The sequence below is a fragment of the Myzus persicae genome, unplaced genomic scaffold (genome assembly GCF_001856785.1).
Source record: "Myzus persicae strain clone G006 unplaced genomic scaffold, MPER_G0061.0, whole genome shotgun sequence".
Classification (NCBI taxonomy): Eukaryota; Metazoa; Arthropoda; class Insecta; order Hemiptera; family Aphididae; genus Myzus; species Myzus persicae.
In genome coordinates, this window is record NW_019104475.1 from 31,414 (window position 1) to 49,136 (window position 17,723).

At 28.1% G+C, this 17,723-nt stretch overlaps 1 protein-coding gene across 2 annotated transcripts in view; it reads left to right on the plus strand.

Moving 5' to 3' along the window:
* LOC111042415 (CD151 antigen) overlaps positions 1–17,296 on the plus strand; it is a 39,287-nt gene extending 21,991 nt beyond the window's left edge. For both annotated transcript variants that reach the window (XM_022327007.1, XM_022327008.1), the window contains exons 2-7: positions 12,686–12,772; positions 13,524–13,715; positions 15,169–15,339; positions 15,426–15,521; positions 16,418–16,552; positions 17,031–17,296. In XM_022327007.1, the coding sequence (XP_022182699.1) occupies positions 12,686–12,772; positions 13,524–13,715; positions 15,169–15,339; positions 15,426–15,521; positions 16,418–16,552; positions 17,031–17,078 (729 nt within the window). In that variant the 3' untranslated portion in view covers positions 17,079–17,296. The remainder of the gene's footprint in view (positions 1–12,685; positions 12,773–13,523; positions 13,716–15,168; positions 15,340–15,425; positions 15,522–16,417; positions 16,553–17,030) is intronic.
* Positions 17,297–17,723: the final 427 nt, after the last annotated feature.

Sequence of the window (17,723 nt, forward strand, 5' to 3'; positions counted from 1 at the left end):
ATTCGTTATTTGCTCAATTCCTGGAACGTGTTGTACGTCAAATGCAATATTACGTTTTTCTTATATTCCTAATAAATTATTTCATTTGACCTACACAAAATTACGTGTTTTCCGGGAAAATTTTTTAAAATAATTACAATAAATATTGCAAGACTTCAAGACTCTTGCAGTGTGGGTCTTGTTTTAGTCTTGGTCTTGGTCTTGTAGCAAGATCAAGACTAAGACTGCAAGACCAAGATTATTTTGCCCATTACTACTCCAGCTTAAGGCGCCCGGCTGTTTTTCATAAATAGGTACTATTGACATTTTTAGTTTTTACTCGAGGATAATTTGTTTATACAACACGACGATTGAAAATTAAAACGTGTACCTATTTACATACATTATAATTAGTAACTATCTATTGTACTCACTATGATAATAATAGTACGCTACCTATATACAAAAAGATTCTTTTAATAGTAAACAGTAAACACTACTTTTCACGAAATAATATCATAATATCATATTATCTTACATAATTTGGAATCATTACAAAACAAAATTTTTGAAAAAAACATTTTCTCTATCATTTATCGTTATCACGTTTTTAGTTTTTACTTATTCGATTTCATATTTCTAATCATTTTTCTGAACATTAATATAAGTATTTAATATATAATTTATTATATTCGTTAGATATACCTACTTCAGAAGTTAAATGCGTTATACTTATAATAGTTATAAATATGGGAGTTCACTGTTAGAAGTGTAGTTAAAAGGTATATTATGTGTTTATGTCAACATTTCGCATCCACTTAGCCCAAACACTCATTTCATTCACTTATCCATTTAGCGAAGAAAATAACTTTTTGACCTCGACTTTCGCGAACTGTGTAATCATTTATTTTAGATTCTGAGCAGAGCAATTATTAATGTAATAAACGCATACAATGATTTGTGTATTTTTCGTGCTTGAAGACACTTTTTGTTATGTAATATTTTGACTATTTACATTATTTAAGTTTTAAACATTCAACACAAAGTTCCTCATACGTAGTTTATACTTGAACCAACAAATCTAAAAATATACAAGCAATTTTTTTTCATTTAGAATTCAAATTTGGACGAAATAAAATATTGAACGAAAAAAACCGTTTAGTTACTTTCTTGTACCTGATTCAAAAATATTTTTCCGAAAATTTAAAACTATTCTTTACTTACCTGTACATTATTATACATTAAACAGTTGACTACAATCTACATAATCACTTTTTAAAATAATTTAGATAAGTTTTATGCAATTTAAACCACGAACATAACAATTCACAACAATCACAACCTNAAGTGAAAAGCAATAATATATCATATAAATACACACTATAATAATAGCTATATAATTTTAATAATATAATAATTGGATGATGTAATATTTTCAGCAAATTTACAGCATTTTTGTAAGTCCGTAAATATTTTCTATGAGCATCTGTAGTTTAAATTTTGACAAAATTGGATATATTTTAGGCATACAAAACAAATTCTCACCGAACGATTTTCTTATAATTTAGTTATGATTCAAAAATGAATAACCGTAGAAATTTTTGATTGATTTAAATAACTACCTATATTTTATAGTAAGGTCTATGAAAATTAAATACAAAGTTCCTTTTAAGTTTTAAGTAGTTATTAGCTTATTACTGAAATCCAAAAATCTACTTGAAATATTATCACATTTTTTTAAAGACATACTTACTTGAAGTTTAAGAATCTAGTTGGGGTAAAATGTAAAAATGTCCAGTTATTTTTAATATAATAAAGTAAAAATAACTAAAAAACAGCGTAGGTACAACGAAAATATCTATATCGTATGAAAATAAAATACTGTAAGTTAAATAACATATTTTTTACAATCTTCATCACCGTAAGGACGACCTCTGGCGGTCGTGGGATTCTCTCAAGTTTCCTCCGGCTCAGCCAGCGGTTTTATGCTACGTAATTCGATGGGTAGCCACTTTCTTCACCGTATATTTTTTTCTTTTTTTAATACAATTTTTGTTTTTAGTTAGTAAACAATTTTATAAAGGTAATATAGATTGATTCATACATTTTTCCATACGTTTTATTCCATAAATATCAAAAGATTTGAAAGTTTTTTTTACTATGAAATTATTTATGAAATATTTAAGATATTTAGATTAATTTTAATTTTTCACATCAGCCAACAGTAAGTTGGTATTTGCTTTTAAATAAATAACTAGTTATATTATTTGAAATAATATAAGTATTAATATATTATAATAAAAGCAATAATTTGTTTACTATTATATATTAAAAACGTACTCCTTACATGTACAAAAATCTATAAAATATACTATCACATTTTTTTAAAGACTTATTATTTGTTATTTCAAACATCTAGGGAAGAAGAAAAATTCACAGTAACGTTCAATAGAATTGGGTAAAAATAACAAAAAAACAGCTTTAAGACGGAAATATAATATATGAAAAAATACGATAGCATGTAAATTATTTTATTACCATTACGATAAAAAATGTAAGAGAGTTGTAAGTTAAATAACAAATTTCTTTTAACTATAAGGACAACCTCTGGCGGTCGTGGGATTCTATTAAGTTTTCTTTGGCGTAGCCAGCGGTTTTATGATAAGTAATTGAATGAGTGGTTTTTGTCGTACATTTTTCTTTTTTTTTTTACACAACTTTTGTTTGTTATTAAAAATTGAAGTGATGAAAGTGATTTCTTTAAAATAACAATTTTTATTAACACTTAAAATTTAAAAATCCTATAAATAGTTTACAGAAGTAAAAAAAAACATATGTAATGAGACGATTATAGTGAACAATTGTATGTCAATTTTTTTAATTCTCAAATCCCCACGAATAATATGGGATAAAAATATAATTAACATACTTTTGTAATTCTAATACATTTCGTATTTATTTTATGTAATATACTTTTGTTTTCAATTTTTGTTTTTCAATTTGCTAACTTAAATATTTATTTAAATAATTTTCAACGCTACATTTTAAGCTATTTTAAGCTATTTATAGCTATCTAAACTTCCTCATATTTTTAGTTGGTTTTTTTATAAGTGTTGATGAAAAATGTTATGTTTTGTTAAAAGTTTGGAAAATTAATCTGGTCTGCTTACATAAGTTTTTCCTGTAACAATTCAAAATTGTATGTTCAAAAATGTGTCAAAAATTAGTCAAAATCTCAAAAGTTTTGCAAATTATTTTGTAGTTAATGATTTATAAAATGTTCGATTTGTATAGCTAAGGCTTTAAAATGTAAAATAAGGTACCTCAATAGTAGTTATACTGAAAAAGCTAAAAACTATATCCTAATCCTAATTTTGTTTAATCTATACATTTAATTTTCAAATCGCGACAAAATTAGATATTAAAATAAAGAATAATGATTTTAGTTATTTTTTTGTAATTAAAAATGCATGGAACTGGGGACCTTAAACTTTTACGTATATTTTTATAGTTTTTACACATAATATAATAATATTACATTATATATTTATACACAATTTAATAAATAATATTAATAATATATTTATTTATTAAATGTAATAAACAATATAAATACATCATAAAATATACTTATTTAAAAATCTTTTTTGTTTTCGATGATTTATCATCGAATTAAAATTTAACATATACATTACAGTGACTTACTTAATATATACAGTTAGTAGTTACCTACTTTCCCCGATTTTAAATTTAAATAATATTTTTACTAATAAAATCAATAATAATTGTTTTATAATATAAGCGTATTTTATTAGAAATCATTTGTCTAGAATTTATTTATTTAATACAAACATTACAACTTTATCACATAAATTTTTAAAAAAAATGTATATAAGGATACAAAATATATTTACTTTGATAACTTGATATTTTTTTTTATATATTATTATTTATTTTTACAAGGCTGAAAGTTACGAAGACAATTACACAACATTTATATTTTTTTAAACATGCATATCTCGATTTTTGACAGGGTTTTTTATTTACGAGAACATGAAGAAAAACCTTGGCCATCTGTTGTGGTTACTATAGAATGTCACGAATAGTGAAGAAATACGACATATTATCTGTCCGACATAACCTCATCACAGACTCGTTAAACATTTCTAACATTTTTTCAAGAAATCCCCTTATCCATCCTTTATGATTCTATATTTAATCCTAGCTTATACAATCATTTTTAAAATTAATTTTCTCTAATTTTGGAAAAGTTGTTACCATACTGTTTATTTCAACGACTGGAATAATTTTATGACTAGCTTGGAAAAAATGTACAAGTGATATTTTTTGAATTTTAGTTTCTGTGTATTGTGGTACAATTATTGATTTTATAATGATGTGTGTTTATTTATTTTATTTTGTACCCGTCATCGTCTTTTGGAACAGTACAGATACTGTAAATACACATTTCAAGTTCAAATGTTGGCCACAAGAAATGATTTTAGTTATTTTGTTGCAATAAACGTTATTGGGAATTGAAACTTTATAATATTATCATTTACTAAACACATAATATTATTTATTTAACTACCTACCCATCAATAGTCAATGTAATGTCATTAAACAATATACGGGAGTAAATACACACGTTTATACCACACAAATTACACTGCTGTCGCCATTGTTTATAGGTAGGTACTTAAATATAATTTTTAATATATAATACGTAGATTATGTTTCTTTGTAAAATGCATTGTCAGCGTTGAAAGAGCAATTATAAATACACGGACACGCGTCGATTAAAGATTATCGTTTCATTAATGCGTGTAGTATGTACTTAAGTATTTATTGTGGATACTTACTTTAAAAACTTAAGGCGCTCCTCCGGAAGCAACAAGTAAAATACTTTTACTTGTATAGGCTTGCGTTACTAACACAACGCATGACCCTGATGGTGGCCTGCTGACTCGGTGAACCAAGATTTGATTGTTTTTGCCCGGCAGCAATATTAGACTTTACGACGTTTTTATACATTTTTTTTTTCCATTTTGATTCGGTTTTTCGAACCGCGCCGACGACAATAGCTATTAGGTACCTACTTATTATATAGAGACGGGCACTGTCGTCCCAAGGACTCTCTCGTCTCGTGCGGTCGTTCGGCTTTTATATTACATATTATTACGCCCATATAATACACTACACTCAATATAGGTTACGATATTATTAAACTCGAAGTGTAGGCGAGTTAGAGCGAGTGACTTCGCATATAATATACAGTCAATATATAGATTGTGCGTGATATCCGGCCGACCGTCAAACCTAATATATATTGACTATTGGAAAAATATTCGTAAACGTACGAAAACGTATTTTCAGGATGGGGTCACGGGAGACTTTTAAAAAGGGTGTTTATATAAACCAATTTCGAAAGTCTTCCAAGGGCATTAATTATTATTAAATCTTTATCTTCAAAACGACGTATTATATAACTCTTCCCTTAGCTATCACTATTGATTATAAATATTAGTATTGTTGTGATGTATATATTTTTAAAAATTTCCCAAACCAAGTATAATTTTAATAGGTCATTTTATTATTTAGTATATATTGGTATATTGCTATACTGCATTATTGCATTATAGCCTATAGGCGTAGGTAATAATATGCATGCGAGTGCATTTATGTAGTAGGTATGTAAATCATAACACAATAACTACACACCTACATCGTCAACCGAACAGACAATTCAAGACTTGTGCGGCTGAACAGTCTGAACTTATAGCACATACTGCAGCTATAAATTATAATATTAAAACAATCTGGCATCTACGAGTATACAATAATAATGGTCCACCGTTGCAGTGACATATATAGGTTAACTCTCTTATTGTTCAACGAAAAATTATAAGTCGTCGTCGAATCATACCCACAACAAAAATGCACAAAACGTACATGTACAGAATGTCTGCGGTGCCTCTTAATACTTATATTGTCTTTGTAGGTCCATCACACTAAAATAAGACAACTATAAAATATCTGTATACCTACATATGATTATTATATGTATCTTTTATCTGCATAATATAAATCTCCCGAAAAAGCTTAAAGACTGCAGACTACATGCTTATCCATATACCTAATATTCGTATAATTTTATGAAAACCAATAATTAAACTTTTGAAATTATTCACATTAGACGTCTCATTTATATTTGACTAAACATACTAAACACGAAAACGATTAAAAAGTTTATATTTCGAGTTTTGAAAAATCAAAATACAAATTCTACTAACTGTGGCATTACAGTAGTTAGTCAATAATAACTTTCCAAAATTAGTAGGCATAGTCGGCCTGTTAAATATTATTGTATTGTAAACACTGCATGCATGATTAACATACTAAGTATAAGCTACGAGTATACGGCACAAATTGGAGAAAAAATGAAAACACTGCGATTATGCTTTGAGGTGTGGCTATAGAGTGACATTGTTTTTTAAGTACACGTATAATTGAACAATCGTCGTAAAAATGTTGAAAGCTGTCATACAAATTCCATGTATATTAAATATTGGAGTGGGACATATTTTTCAAAACTTCCAAATAGATGATGTAAGTGCGTACGTAAAAGTGCTTCGACCAGGCACTAGCTGTATATTTAATGATCTCAGTCCTCGAAATATAAAATTAATCAATATTAATATAGTCCGATTATCCGTGCATCGATGTGGCGGGTTCTCGAAACAGTCCATGAGTTGGGGTCCTCGTTGCTCGACTAGGGCCTTGTGTATTTTGGTGTCTCCAGAAGCCCGGGACTGGCTCGAATTGCGAAAACTCATTAGCACCGCCGTTCAATAATACCTAATTAAATTCGATTTCCCATTTAGGTACCTATTACTTATTTATTAGCTATTATATACTATACGTCTAAACCTACTGTTGAATTGTTCAATAAGTAGTTGCTGAATTTGTTTTGAGCAAGATTAAAAAATTACCTAATTATTAAATCAATTTCATCGCACAAATTATCCATATAATTTTATAGTTTGTAGTATGGATAAATATAATATAATGTACGTAATAACATTATGTAAACAATAATAAATACATAATAAATAATAATGCCGACAACATATTATATTTAAATGCATGGGTACGTCGCACATGTTATAATGTAGGTAATAATAACTACGTATGTGATCAATCTAATTATTAGGTATATTTGTTATAAATTATAAACAAATCACAAAAATTATAATGCTTTATTTTATTAACTATATATATTTGATGATGAAGTAAAAAGTGTACAAAATAAAGTATTTTAAACAATGTTTAGGCTTACAATTTAGATTTTCAAACACGTAAAATGTTTTTTTTTTAATTTAACGTTTCACATAACTGTGAGGTACAAAAGATTCCGTGTAAAAAAAATTATTTTCTGTTCGGCTCCAGTTAGTAATTTTAATGAAATTCGTCTTACACTCTTATCCTACCTACTTTAGTTGGTAATGTATACCTACAGTTGCATACTGTTTTATATAGGAATAGACTAATGATTTATAATATTTTATTTAGTAAAAATACTAATCATATCGAATCACGTGATGCAAAGATTTATATTCAAAGGTATAATTTTTAAAATTTTCAAATGAAATAAGGATTAAAATATTAAACCAAGTTTAATATCACGAAAACTCTATTTATTATTTGTCTACAAAACCTTATTTCGTAAAAATCCTCTAGGTATAATACAGTTAGGTACTGATGCAGTTTTTATACATACCGTTACTACAGTTTTTTGTCAAAAAAAAATTCATAAAAATATAATAATATATAAATACGAAGATAATTTATCTATATGTGAAAATACTAAAAACAGAAAACCACCAACGAGATTTTAACTAACTTATATCTAAACAAACCTATAATATACCACAGGTTCTCATGATATCTAAGATATTATGTAAACTTTAAATATGTAATACGTATAATGTCACCTATATAATATATAAATTAGTAATTAATATTAGTTGGAAATTAGCACAACGCCACAATGCGCAATATTATATATATTGTAAACGTTCGCCAATCATCGTTGTGAGGTTGTTCAAGTATAAACAATGCGTCTACCCACAATGCAATAAAAGTGAACGTGGCAATGAAAATGCTGTACTATATAAAAGAACGAGGACTTTTGCTAGTTTCAAGGATTCGAGCGGTGATTGCAAACGCGCAAGACTTTTATCAGCGCATTTTCGGCGCCACTCGAAAACGCATTTTATTTAATTGATTCTACTTTAATAGATAGTGTTTTAATATTATATGTGCCTACTATATCTAGTTGTATTGTTTTTACTGTACCCATAGCCGTAGTAGCGTGAAATACTTAATACAAAATACGGATGAATATAGGTATGTAAATGTAATTATATTAATAATAATATATTAAATTACGTTTATTTTAATTTAAGTTTTCTTTTTTTAACACAAGTTATTTTGGTCTTGGTCAAGGTAAGCGTCTTGCTCAAGATAATTTCCAGAGTTATCGGATTTGGAGTGATATGTTCATTTCTTAAATTTAATATGATTATGTTTCTCTGTGAAATTACACTTTCGATATTTGACGTCTGATGGATGTCAAAAATCTAAATAGCGAGTGATTTATGTGTTATTGGTGCATACAATGGGAGTTTTAACACTAGATTTAGTCCAAACTGGAGACTTTGAACCTACGGGAAAGTAAAATGTACTGAATACTGATAGATGTTATAACTACATGATTTGCATGAATTGCGACTTTGCTACAAGCGTTCAATTTCAAACTGTTCCACTGGTAATATTGAGGGTGACAGTGTTTGTACGGTTATTAATGTATTATCGAAATAATATGTGATGCCATGCGAATAAGCGTTAAATAATAATAATATTAAAGTCGATTGCAACAATTTATACTTAGGTAGTTAGGTACTATTGTAGTAATTAGTATTGGTACATTGCAGTTAGTGTACGTGTGAGATAATTCTTATTGTATACATTCATTATTGCCATACATCCGAATAGGTAAATTGTTTATAATAATTGTTCTATAAACATTGTATGCAGTCGATTAGTTTCGTAAATGTTTGCAAGTTGTGTACAACGAGTTTGAACAATTCGTCTGATGTTCGCGCCGTTAAATTGAATTATTTGTATGTAGATTAATGCTGGGTTTGTTAGTATGTAACAATATATGCATTATACGATTTTTTTGATTATTATAGGTACCTTTTTAAAGAGAAAACAAGATTAATAAATCATAATAACATAATAACTATTAGTAGGTAAGGTCAGACAGGTTGTAAACTGCAAGTTACCATTCTCCAAGTATTAACCTAACCATTGATAAGTACCTACCAATATCATCATTGTATGAATTGTGAAACAGTACCTAGGTACCTAATTATTTTCTGGACCATAATCTGCAGTATGTAAGCTTTTGTAAATTATTTGAATTTCGACTTGAATTAATGTTACTAAAATGGCCCTTGCTAAAATTTGGCACTCTTCATTATCAACCTTTTTTTTAGTTCATTATAGATACACATGACGTACTGTACCTACATAATTAATGTATCTTTGTATACATATTTTATCTTAATCTTAACTTATTATTTATTATATAGACTGCAATCTTATATATAGTTATATGTGCTATTATTTACAAGGCATACATACAGGGTAATTTTTTAAGCATGCTAACCCATTTTTATGCTTAAATTATGCAAATATTCAGATTCTGATTTTTGGAATTTTTAAGTGTAGTTAAATATACGATATTTTCGTGTACTTAGATTTTTCACAACATTTAAGGATTATCCTGTGGCGATAATAACTTTTGTTTTTCAAATGACAATTTTTATGTTTTAAAGCAAAATGTGATTCAGATAATTTTTCTGAAAATGTTGACGTATTGTAATCGAAATTTGAACGAAAACTTAGTTATTTTTTTTACATACCAAGGAATAAATATAATAGATAGACTATTATAATTAAATGCTTAGTAAAATGGATATGGACTTGATAATTATAATTCGGTATGCAATATAAGATATTCGTCAATAATTACTAACGAACCGAATTCAAACTATCGAGCTATAAATCAGAAAGGTATCTTTGAAATATAGTATCTAAGGGGGTACTTGTATCCACTCCCGGTTCCATATATCGACTAGAGAATTCGCGTTGTACTTCCGGGTCATCAAATCGTATAGATTGGTAACGGAAAGTTGACGACGTAAATATCGATGCAAAATGTTAGTGTTTCTTTCATTATTAGATTCATAGTTAGTCCATATTTTACAGAATAGCCCATGTAATATTCATTATTTCAATAAATCCAAAGACCTCGAGGGGGCCATGAAAACGATCTAGTAATTTTTATATCGTTAAAACGTGTGACGCGGAAGACCATCGTGGTTGTCGTCAATTCGTCATTGCAGTCGTCGATTCGCGGCGCGGCACGAACTGTAATACTATTAAGTTAATAGCTAACCCCGCTTTCTTGAGGAATGTCCCTGAACGTTATACCATTGTAGTCGAAGATCATTTTTTAATTTGCTTATAACTTTGTTTGATGGAAAACAAAATAATCAGCCGACCCGACAAACCTTGGAATTTCACAAATTATGTCTTTACTCGAGTGTAGAGACGGCTGGATATCATTTATTACAGACATTATTAATATTAACTCTGATGTTATTTGTATCTGTTCCATAATCGTATACAGACTACAGAGCGGATACTCTCAAATCACCACCGAAGATCCCTCGTTAATTTGAATCTCGTTATTTCGTTTAAATGATTACTCGAATTCTTACTTGATTTCAAAACTATCACTTATACTCAAATGTCCTACCACATTAGGCAGTTGAATAGACTCGAATATTTAAAATTAATAAATCTATATAGTTTAGATATAATTTCACAATGTACTTTAAAATATATTGATTTCATATAGGTAATCAAACAAACCACTTAATGTTTTAAATTTATTTTAATGAATTAGGTATTATGAATAGAAATTCAGATACCTATATTAAATAAATTATAAGTTGAAACTCTGCAAGTAAAAGCTGTGTTATGAAATAAGCTGAACATGGATTTTTCATACAAGTCGGCCGTTTTATATTTTGCTAGATTTTTAATGAAAACCAACCTCATTTCCAACAATAATCATTTATCGACGTCCGATGACGATGCTGGTATGAAAGGTATTATAGTGTAGTACCTTGATTTGTGGTGCAGTGTTGTATACTTGTATGCCAGTATACCACTATACCTTTACCCATGATTAGCGTGTCGTTACACGAATTAATGATTAAGGATATATATTACATGAATTATTTGCTATAAACTTATTAATAAAGGCATGCGTATAATGTACCTTAGAAAATACATAAGTTAATGGCTAGAGTTTATTTCATAACACAGTTATCATTGACATTTAACCTAAAATATGAGTTTAACTTACCAGGCACAAAATATAAGACTATAAAATAATTATTATAAGTAGATAATGTGGTAACAAAATGTATTTTTGAGATGGAGGGATTTGCTGCATTTCATGGGTAGAAATACTTTTGAGAGTACCTACTGAAATTCACCAAATTATTGGTATCAAACCGACTTACCAAGCTAGGTAAACTTTAGGTCTTTAGAAGGAACTTTTCCTACTTACATCTAGTACCATCCATACAAACATGAAAAACTAAAAATATTTTTTACGAGAAATGGGTAATTTGAAACATAAAAATATGTAGATCGAATTCTTACAATGTAATAACAAATAACAAAATTACAATAAAGGACATCATTGTTAACTTCAAACAATATTTAAGAATTTCAAAATGAATCATAGCTCTTTATTAAGACCAATTATTTTACCATTTTGAAAAATAATTTAAAATGTAGGTAGTCTTTTTAAAATTATGAGAAATTAATACATTTTACCCAATTAGCTGTAAAGTATAGTTTGGAGTTAATATTTAAATTATGAATATGAAATTAAACATAATGCCAAACAATTTTCAATTTTTAATTTTTACCTCGGGGTGTTGAGGTGATTGCCCTCATAACGGAATGTTATTAATCGAAACAGTTGTGAACATTTTATCAAATTGCTTAAAAAATAATGGTTATCTACGGTTTATATATTTTATTGATCGTATAATTAATTTATTACTGGTCATAGTTTTACTCAAACACCAGAATTAGGTTAGTACTACATTTAAAATACTGCGAAGTAATAATTTTTTTTAATATACCAAATGAGTTCCACTGCAATTAGTGACTGACAACTAAAATGTATTGTCAACGTATGTATGTAATGTATTGTATATAATTAAGGGGTCACAATATTTGTTTCCTCTCTCAGGTCCTTGTAATACTCAAGTAAAATCTTTTTTTTTATGATTTTTGAGTAATTTTAGATTAATATCATATATTACAAAAATATTTAAATATTTATATTTTAAAATGAAGTTTTGTGATAATGTATTTTTCTTCTACACAAGTATAAAAAAAATTTAACTATTTATCTCTTGATTTAATATCTACTTATTTACTCATTTATACTTATTTTTATCTTTGTAACATGCCAAATATATTATAATTGTATCTATAACAGATATCAATAATTGTATAATGATTTTATATTTATTAAATTCAACAGGAATCCAAAATGGGGTTCGGTTCCAAAGATGAGTGGTGTGGAACCATCGTCAAGTACAGCATGTTTTTGTCCAATTTTATCATATTCGTAAGTTACGCGTTATTCGTTTTGGTTATAAATTACCATAATGATTTTGAACAAACTATAAATTTGTTATTTTCAGACAGTATTGTTTTAATATTAGATATACTATACAGTATGACCACAGTTAAAGGTGATATGTTTTATTTTTTTGATAAAAATTTAAATTGCAAAAAGAGGATAATGTTTATAATAGTGAAAAACTTTTTAATAAAGATTTCTATTTATGTTGATTTTGATTGATATACAATTTCTGATTACTACGTTCTTATGTAGTTAGTAAATATTAATTGAACTAGATTAAGTTAAGAATTTAAGACCCACATAATTTGATAGTATCGTGTAATTATATATTATATACTAGGTACCTGATATTTTTTTGGAGTGATGTACAACCTTAACTCTTAATGAGTGTATAAATTCCATAGCTATACTACCGCTATACAGCTACACGTCAATTCAACTAATAGCGTAAATTTAAAAAAAAATTGAAATTGAATTGCTCTAAAAATCGAGTTACAGCAAAATCGATGAAAATTATTTAGTTGTATTAAAGTCTGAAATTAAATATTAGCATGATAAAAACAATTTTTTCTTTTTGCCTATTAATTTCAAATACAATCTGTCTACTGCAACCCCATTAAATTAGAAAACCTAAATAATAATTATACATTAATGTAATAATATGTAGTGTGTAATGTGATTGACTATAGTCTATTATACAATGCATTCAAATTCAAATTAAATTTATTTGCAGATTGGAGGCATTGTATTGGTGGCCATATCAGTGTATACGCTGTACGATAAGTCATTCATCAAAGAACTTTTAGGCACCAACTTGTTCACAGGAGCCGTGTATATATTAATCGTAGCAGGCATTTTATTGTCACTTCTTTCATTCTTGGGATGCGCTGGAGCTGTCAAAGAAGTCAAGTGTATGCTACTGACGGTATGAAAAATAATCCAATATAATTAATAGACGTCCACAACTTTTCGTTTTCAAAATAATTAAATTTTAAATTTATGAGGAACCACTAATCAGATTCAGAAATTTAAAATTTATATACCTAATAATAAGTTATTATAAATTTGTATTGGTTATTACTTATCACTAATAACTATAATAACACTACAATATTTATTTATTAGATGGTCAGTTATAGAGGTGCCATTTCACTTTACCTACAGGGAGGCCAGGGGGGTATCCATATCCTAACTTTGATCATTGATCAAGGTTGTTGATTTTAAAACGGACTGCTAATTTCTGTTGCAATTAAAAGCCTAATTCAAGTAATACATTACCTATGTTTTCTTGTTTAGTTGGTTTATTAGTGAGTTATTGAAATTATCGATTTCTTCTCATACCATAGGTATTTCATATTACCCATATACGAATTACGAGTTCTATGTATTAGGAAATATGTGTGCTGGTTACAGGGAATTTACAGATTGTAGTTTTAAAATATTAGTCAGTGATACTGTTTTTGAGCCAATTTTCGCTGAAGCCGAAAGCGTCCGAAAGTTATACAATTTATTATTTAAACGAATTTACGAATTTTAACCTTCAAGGTTAGGTTCAAGAAAAAAAAATACCTAGGTAGGTGAGTTAAGAATTAAGATGCTTAAAAGTAAAAATGATAATAACCATAATTATGAGTTGCGATTTATTGAGTTCTTAATATACTAATGACTAATGAGTAATGAGTCGTTATACAGTGATAACTAATAAGTAATGACCCATTTATTTATAAAATGATAATCTTAATAATATTTTTTTTTTACTTTTTTTAAAATGATGTTTGATTACGTGCGTCGTTACAAAAGTTTCGACTTAAATTGGAATAACCATGAACGAAAAATAGTATAGGTACAAATGTACACTTTATAGTTTATATTAAATACCTATTAGTGTATACACTATACATGGCGCAGCTGTAGATAGTTGTAAATTTGTAATAGCCAAGAGGCAGAGCAGGATTGTTATTGTTGCGGAGTGGACTGTAAATTTAAATTTATTTCCTGCCGTGGTTTATATTAAAATTATATTTATGTTATATATGATATCACTTATTATTAATCTTCAAATTACGCCATAATATTATCATAATCATAATCATCAATCTTATAAGAACGTATTGTTACTGTGTTAGTACCGCTTAGACTTAAAAAGTAAGATCAGACAATTTACCAAAAGGCAAAAGGTCCAAATAGGTATTCAAACAAATTCAAACAAAAAAATGTTTTGGTATAACATAACACCATATTACAGCGGTGCCTAACCATACATTCATCAACATTTGAAGCAGAAGAAAAATATAACTATTATATAATATAATCCCCCCTCCTTAAACATAATATACCTATTGAAATTATTTATTAATCATCGTTTTATTGTCATACAGTATTTCATAATTCTGTTCATTATATTCATCGTGATGCTCGTTGGAGGGATATTATGTTACGTGTTCAGGCAAAGGGTGCAGACGACTATGCAACAAGAGATGCTCAGGACCATAAGGTTCTATGGTGACGACCGGGCCATAACTAGAGCTTGGGACGACCTCCAAGAAGGAGTAAGTCGAGATCGGATAAAAGCCGGCAATGTTTTCATGAATGCCGTTTTGATACACGACATTTATGTTCTTTTTTCTCGTTCTAGTTACACTGTTGTGGGGTCACTGGCTACGATGACTGGAGGCAGCACAGGATTGGCGGAATCATTCCCAGCAGCTGTTGTCAAGAGATCAACGGAAAGGTGAGTATTAGGTGTATTATTGTGCATTTTGTAAATGTATTAACCATACAATTATTTATTTTTTTTAATGTAATCATTTCGAGGAGAGATTGTGGATAGCTTGTATAGGGACTGTAGCCTTACCAAGATTTAAATTCAAAATGCAAGACAAAATTGCAAAACTTAAACTAACATAACCCTGTAGAGTGTAAGACACGTAATCATACTATACTAAAATTGTAATTTGTATTTAAGGTTTCAAGTCCAAAATATTTTAAGCCCACGGTATCGGCATTATATGGATATTGGATTCTAGTTAAGCCTCTTCTATACAATAACCTATTACCTAGGCAGCCTGTCTCCCAAGCAAAATATCACAGAGCGTGTTTGTGTGTGTGAGGGGAGGGGAGAGTTATTTTGTCTAGTAACAATATTAAATTCCACAACATTATAAACAAGCGATTTGGGCATCTGTTTTTAAATTTATTTTGTGTTAGCAGTCTGTAGCCACCCATTTAATAAGAATAAACAACTGTTCAAATCTGCAATGATTATCAATCGAGGCCAGCGTACTATATTTAAATATACAGCATGAATATTTTATAACTGATTTTTTTACTCTTATCAAAAATGTAATTTTAAAATAATATCGTGTCACACTATTTAATTATAAGAACTAGGTAAACATGGCTCCAAATACAATAATAATAATAATAATAATAATAATAATAATAATAATAATAATAATGATAATTCATTATACAATTAATACCGTATACACTATGCAGTCAAATAGAAAATCAATTATTTAAAATTTAAGTTTGTTTCAAGTGGTTAAGGGGACGAACACACCCCTTGATCATCTCTCATCATAATTAAATATAACTGTAAACGTAATCATGACCACTTTTTAATAGAAACAACCATGCAATCTGAGTTTCCAAGCGAGCCTACAGATATACAATACCGGCTGCTTGAATGTGACCACTGCTTTCATGAAGGACCACGCGACTACTGTCGGGACCGTTGGTATAGCCGTGTCACTGTTCCTAGTATGTATATAATATTTTAATATTTAAACACATTACATAGTATATAAATAATATACATAGGCATGAAGTAATTTTAATTATTAGATAATATACAATATTTTTTCATTCATCACGTTACATGTAGAGAAATGTGGGGCAAAGTAGGCACATGTATGTTTGACAGGTTCCTGAGGTATTCTAAGAACCCATATACAAACAGATAATGTTCTTACTGCCAAGTTTCATGATAGATCGATTTACAATAACTTTTAAAATAACAAAGCTAAACGTGATATGCTGATCTTAAATTTGGTATATTACGCATTTGTAAGACGGGGACAATAAAATGTCAGTGTATAGCGTCCTCTTAAACTGGGGAAAAAAAATCGTACATATAGAAATAATGTCATTGTTATAATAATGCGTTACTATTTCTTTATAAGAAGGCAAATGCAAAAAGTTTTTGAAATTAAAGTCAAATATTTTTTTTTTGTTTCAGTTATTTGGATTGGCATTTTCATGTGCATTGTTCATGATGATCGTTTAGAATATTAGATGACATTTATAGAAAAGCAAAGAGTTCATCGTCTTGGAAAACAATGTTAAAATAGCCATTTAAGTAGGGAAAAAAAGGTCATATAAATTATTTTCAATACATTTGCCATTATGAACCAAATTATCGTCGTCGGTAATCTGGCGACAACATAATTATACATTCATATATTTTATATTATAATATTATGGTATAGTGTATACACCATATATTTATAATAATATTGATGGCCGTTGGAGACAAAATTAAAAAAATTCGACAACAATTTAATTTAAATAAAATATAGATACTTAATATTATACATTATTTAGTTAATTAATTTACTTTAAACCGAAAAAAAAACAATGGGTAGATAGTGGTTGAAGTATGTATTTTGAAATATACGAAAAATGTACTACACCTAAACATGAGCTAAACATAGGCGTGCTCAGAAAAAGAGATATTTTCGTGGTAGGTACCTATGCAGAATGTGTTCCTGGACATTATTTAAAGCGTTTAAAATTATGGTAGAAAAATATATACATATGTTTTATAAAAAGTTTAATTTAAAAATCAACCTTTTTACTTTACTTAACAAAAATTGAAACCTTAAACCACACACTTGAAGTGGAATACAATATCATAATATCTTTGGTTATG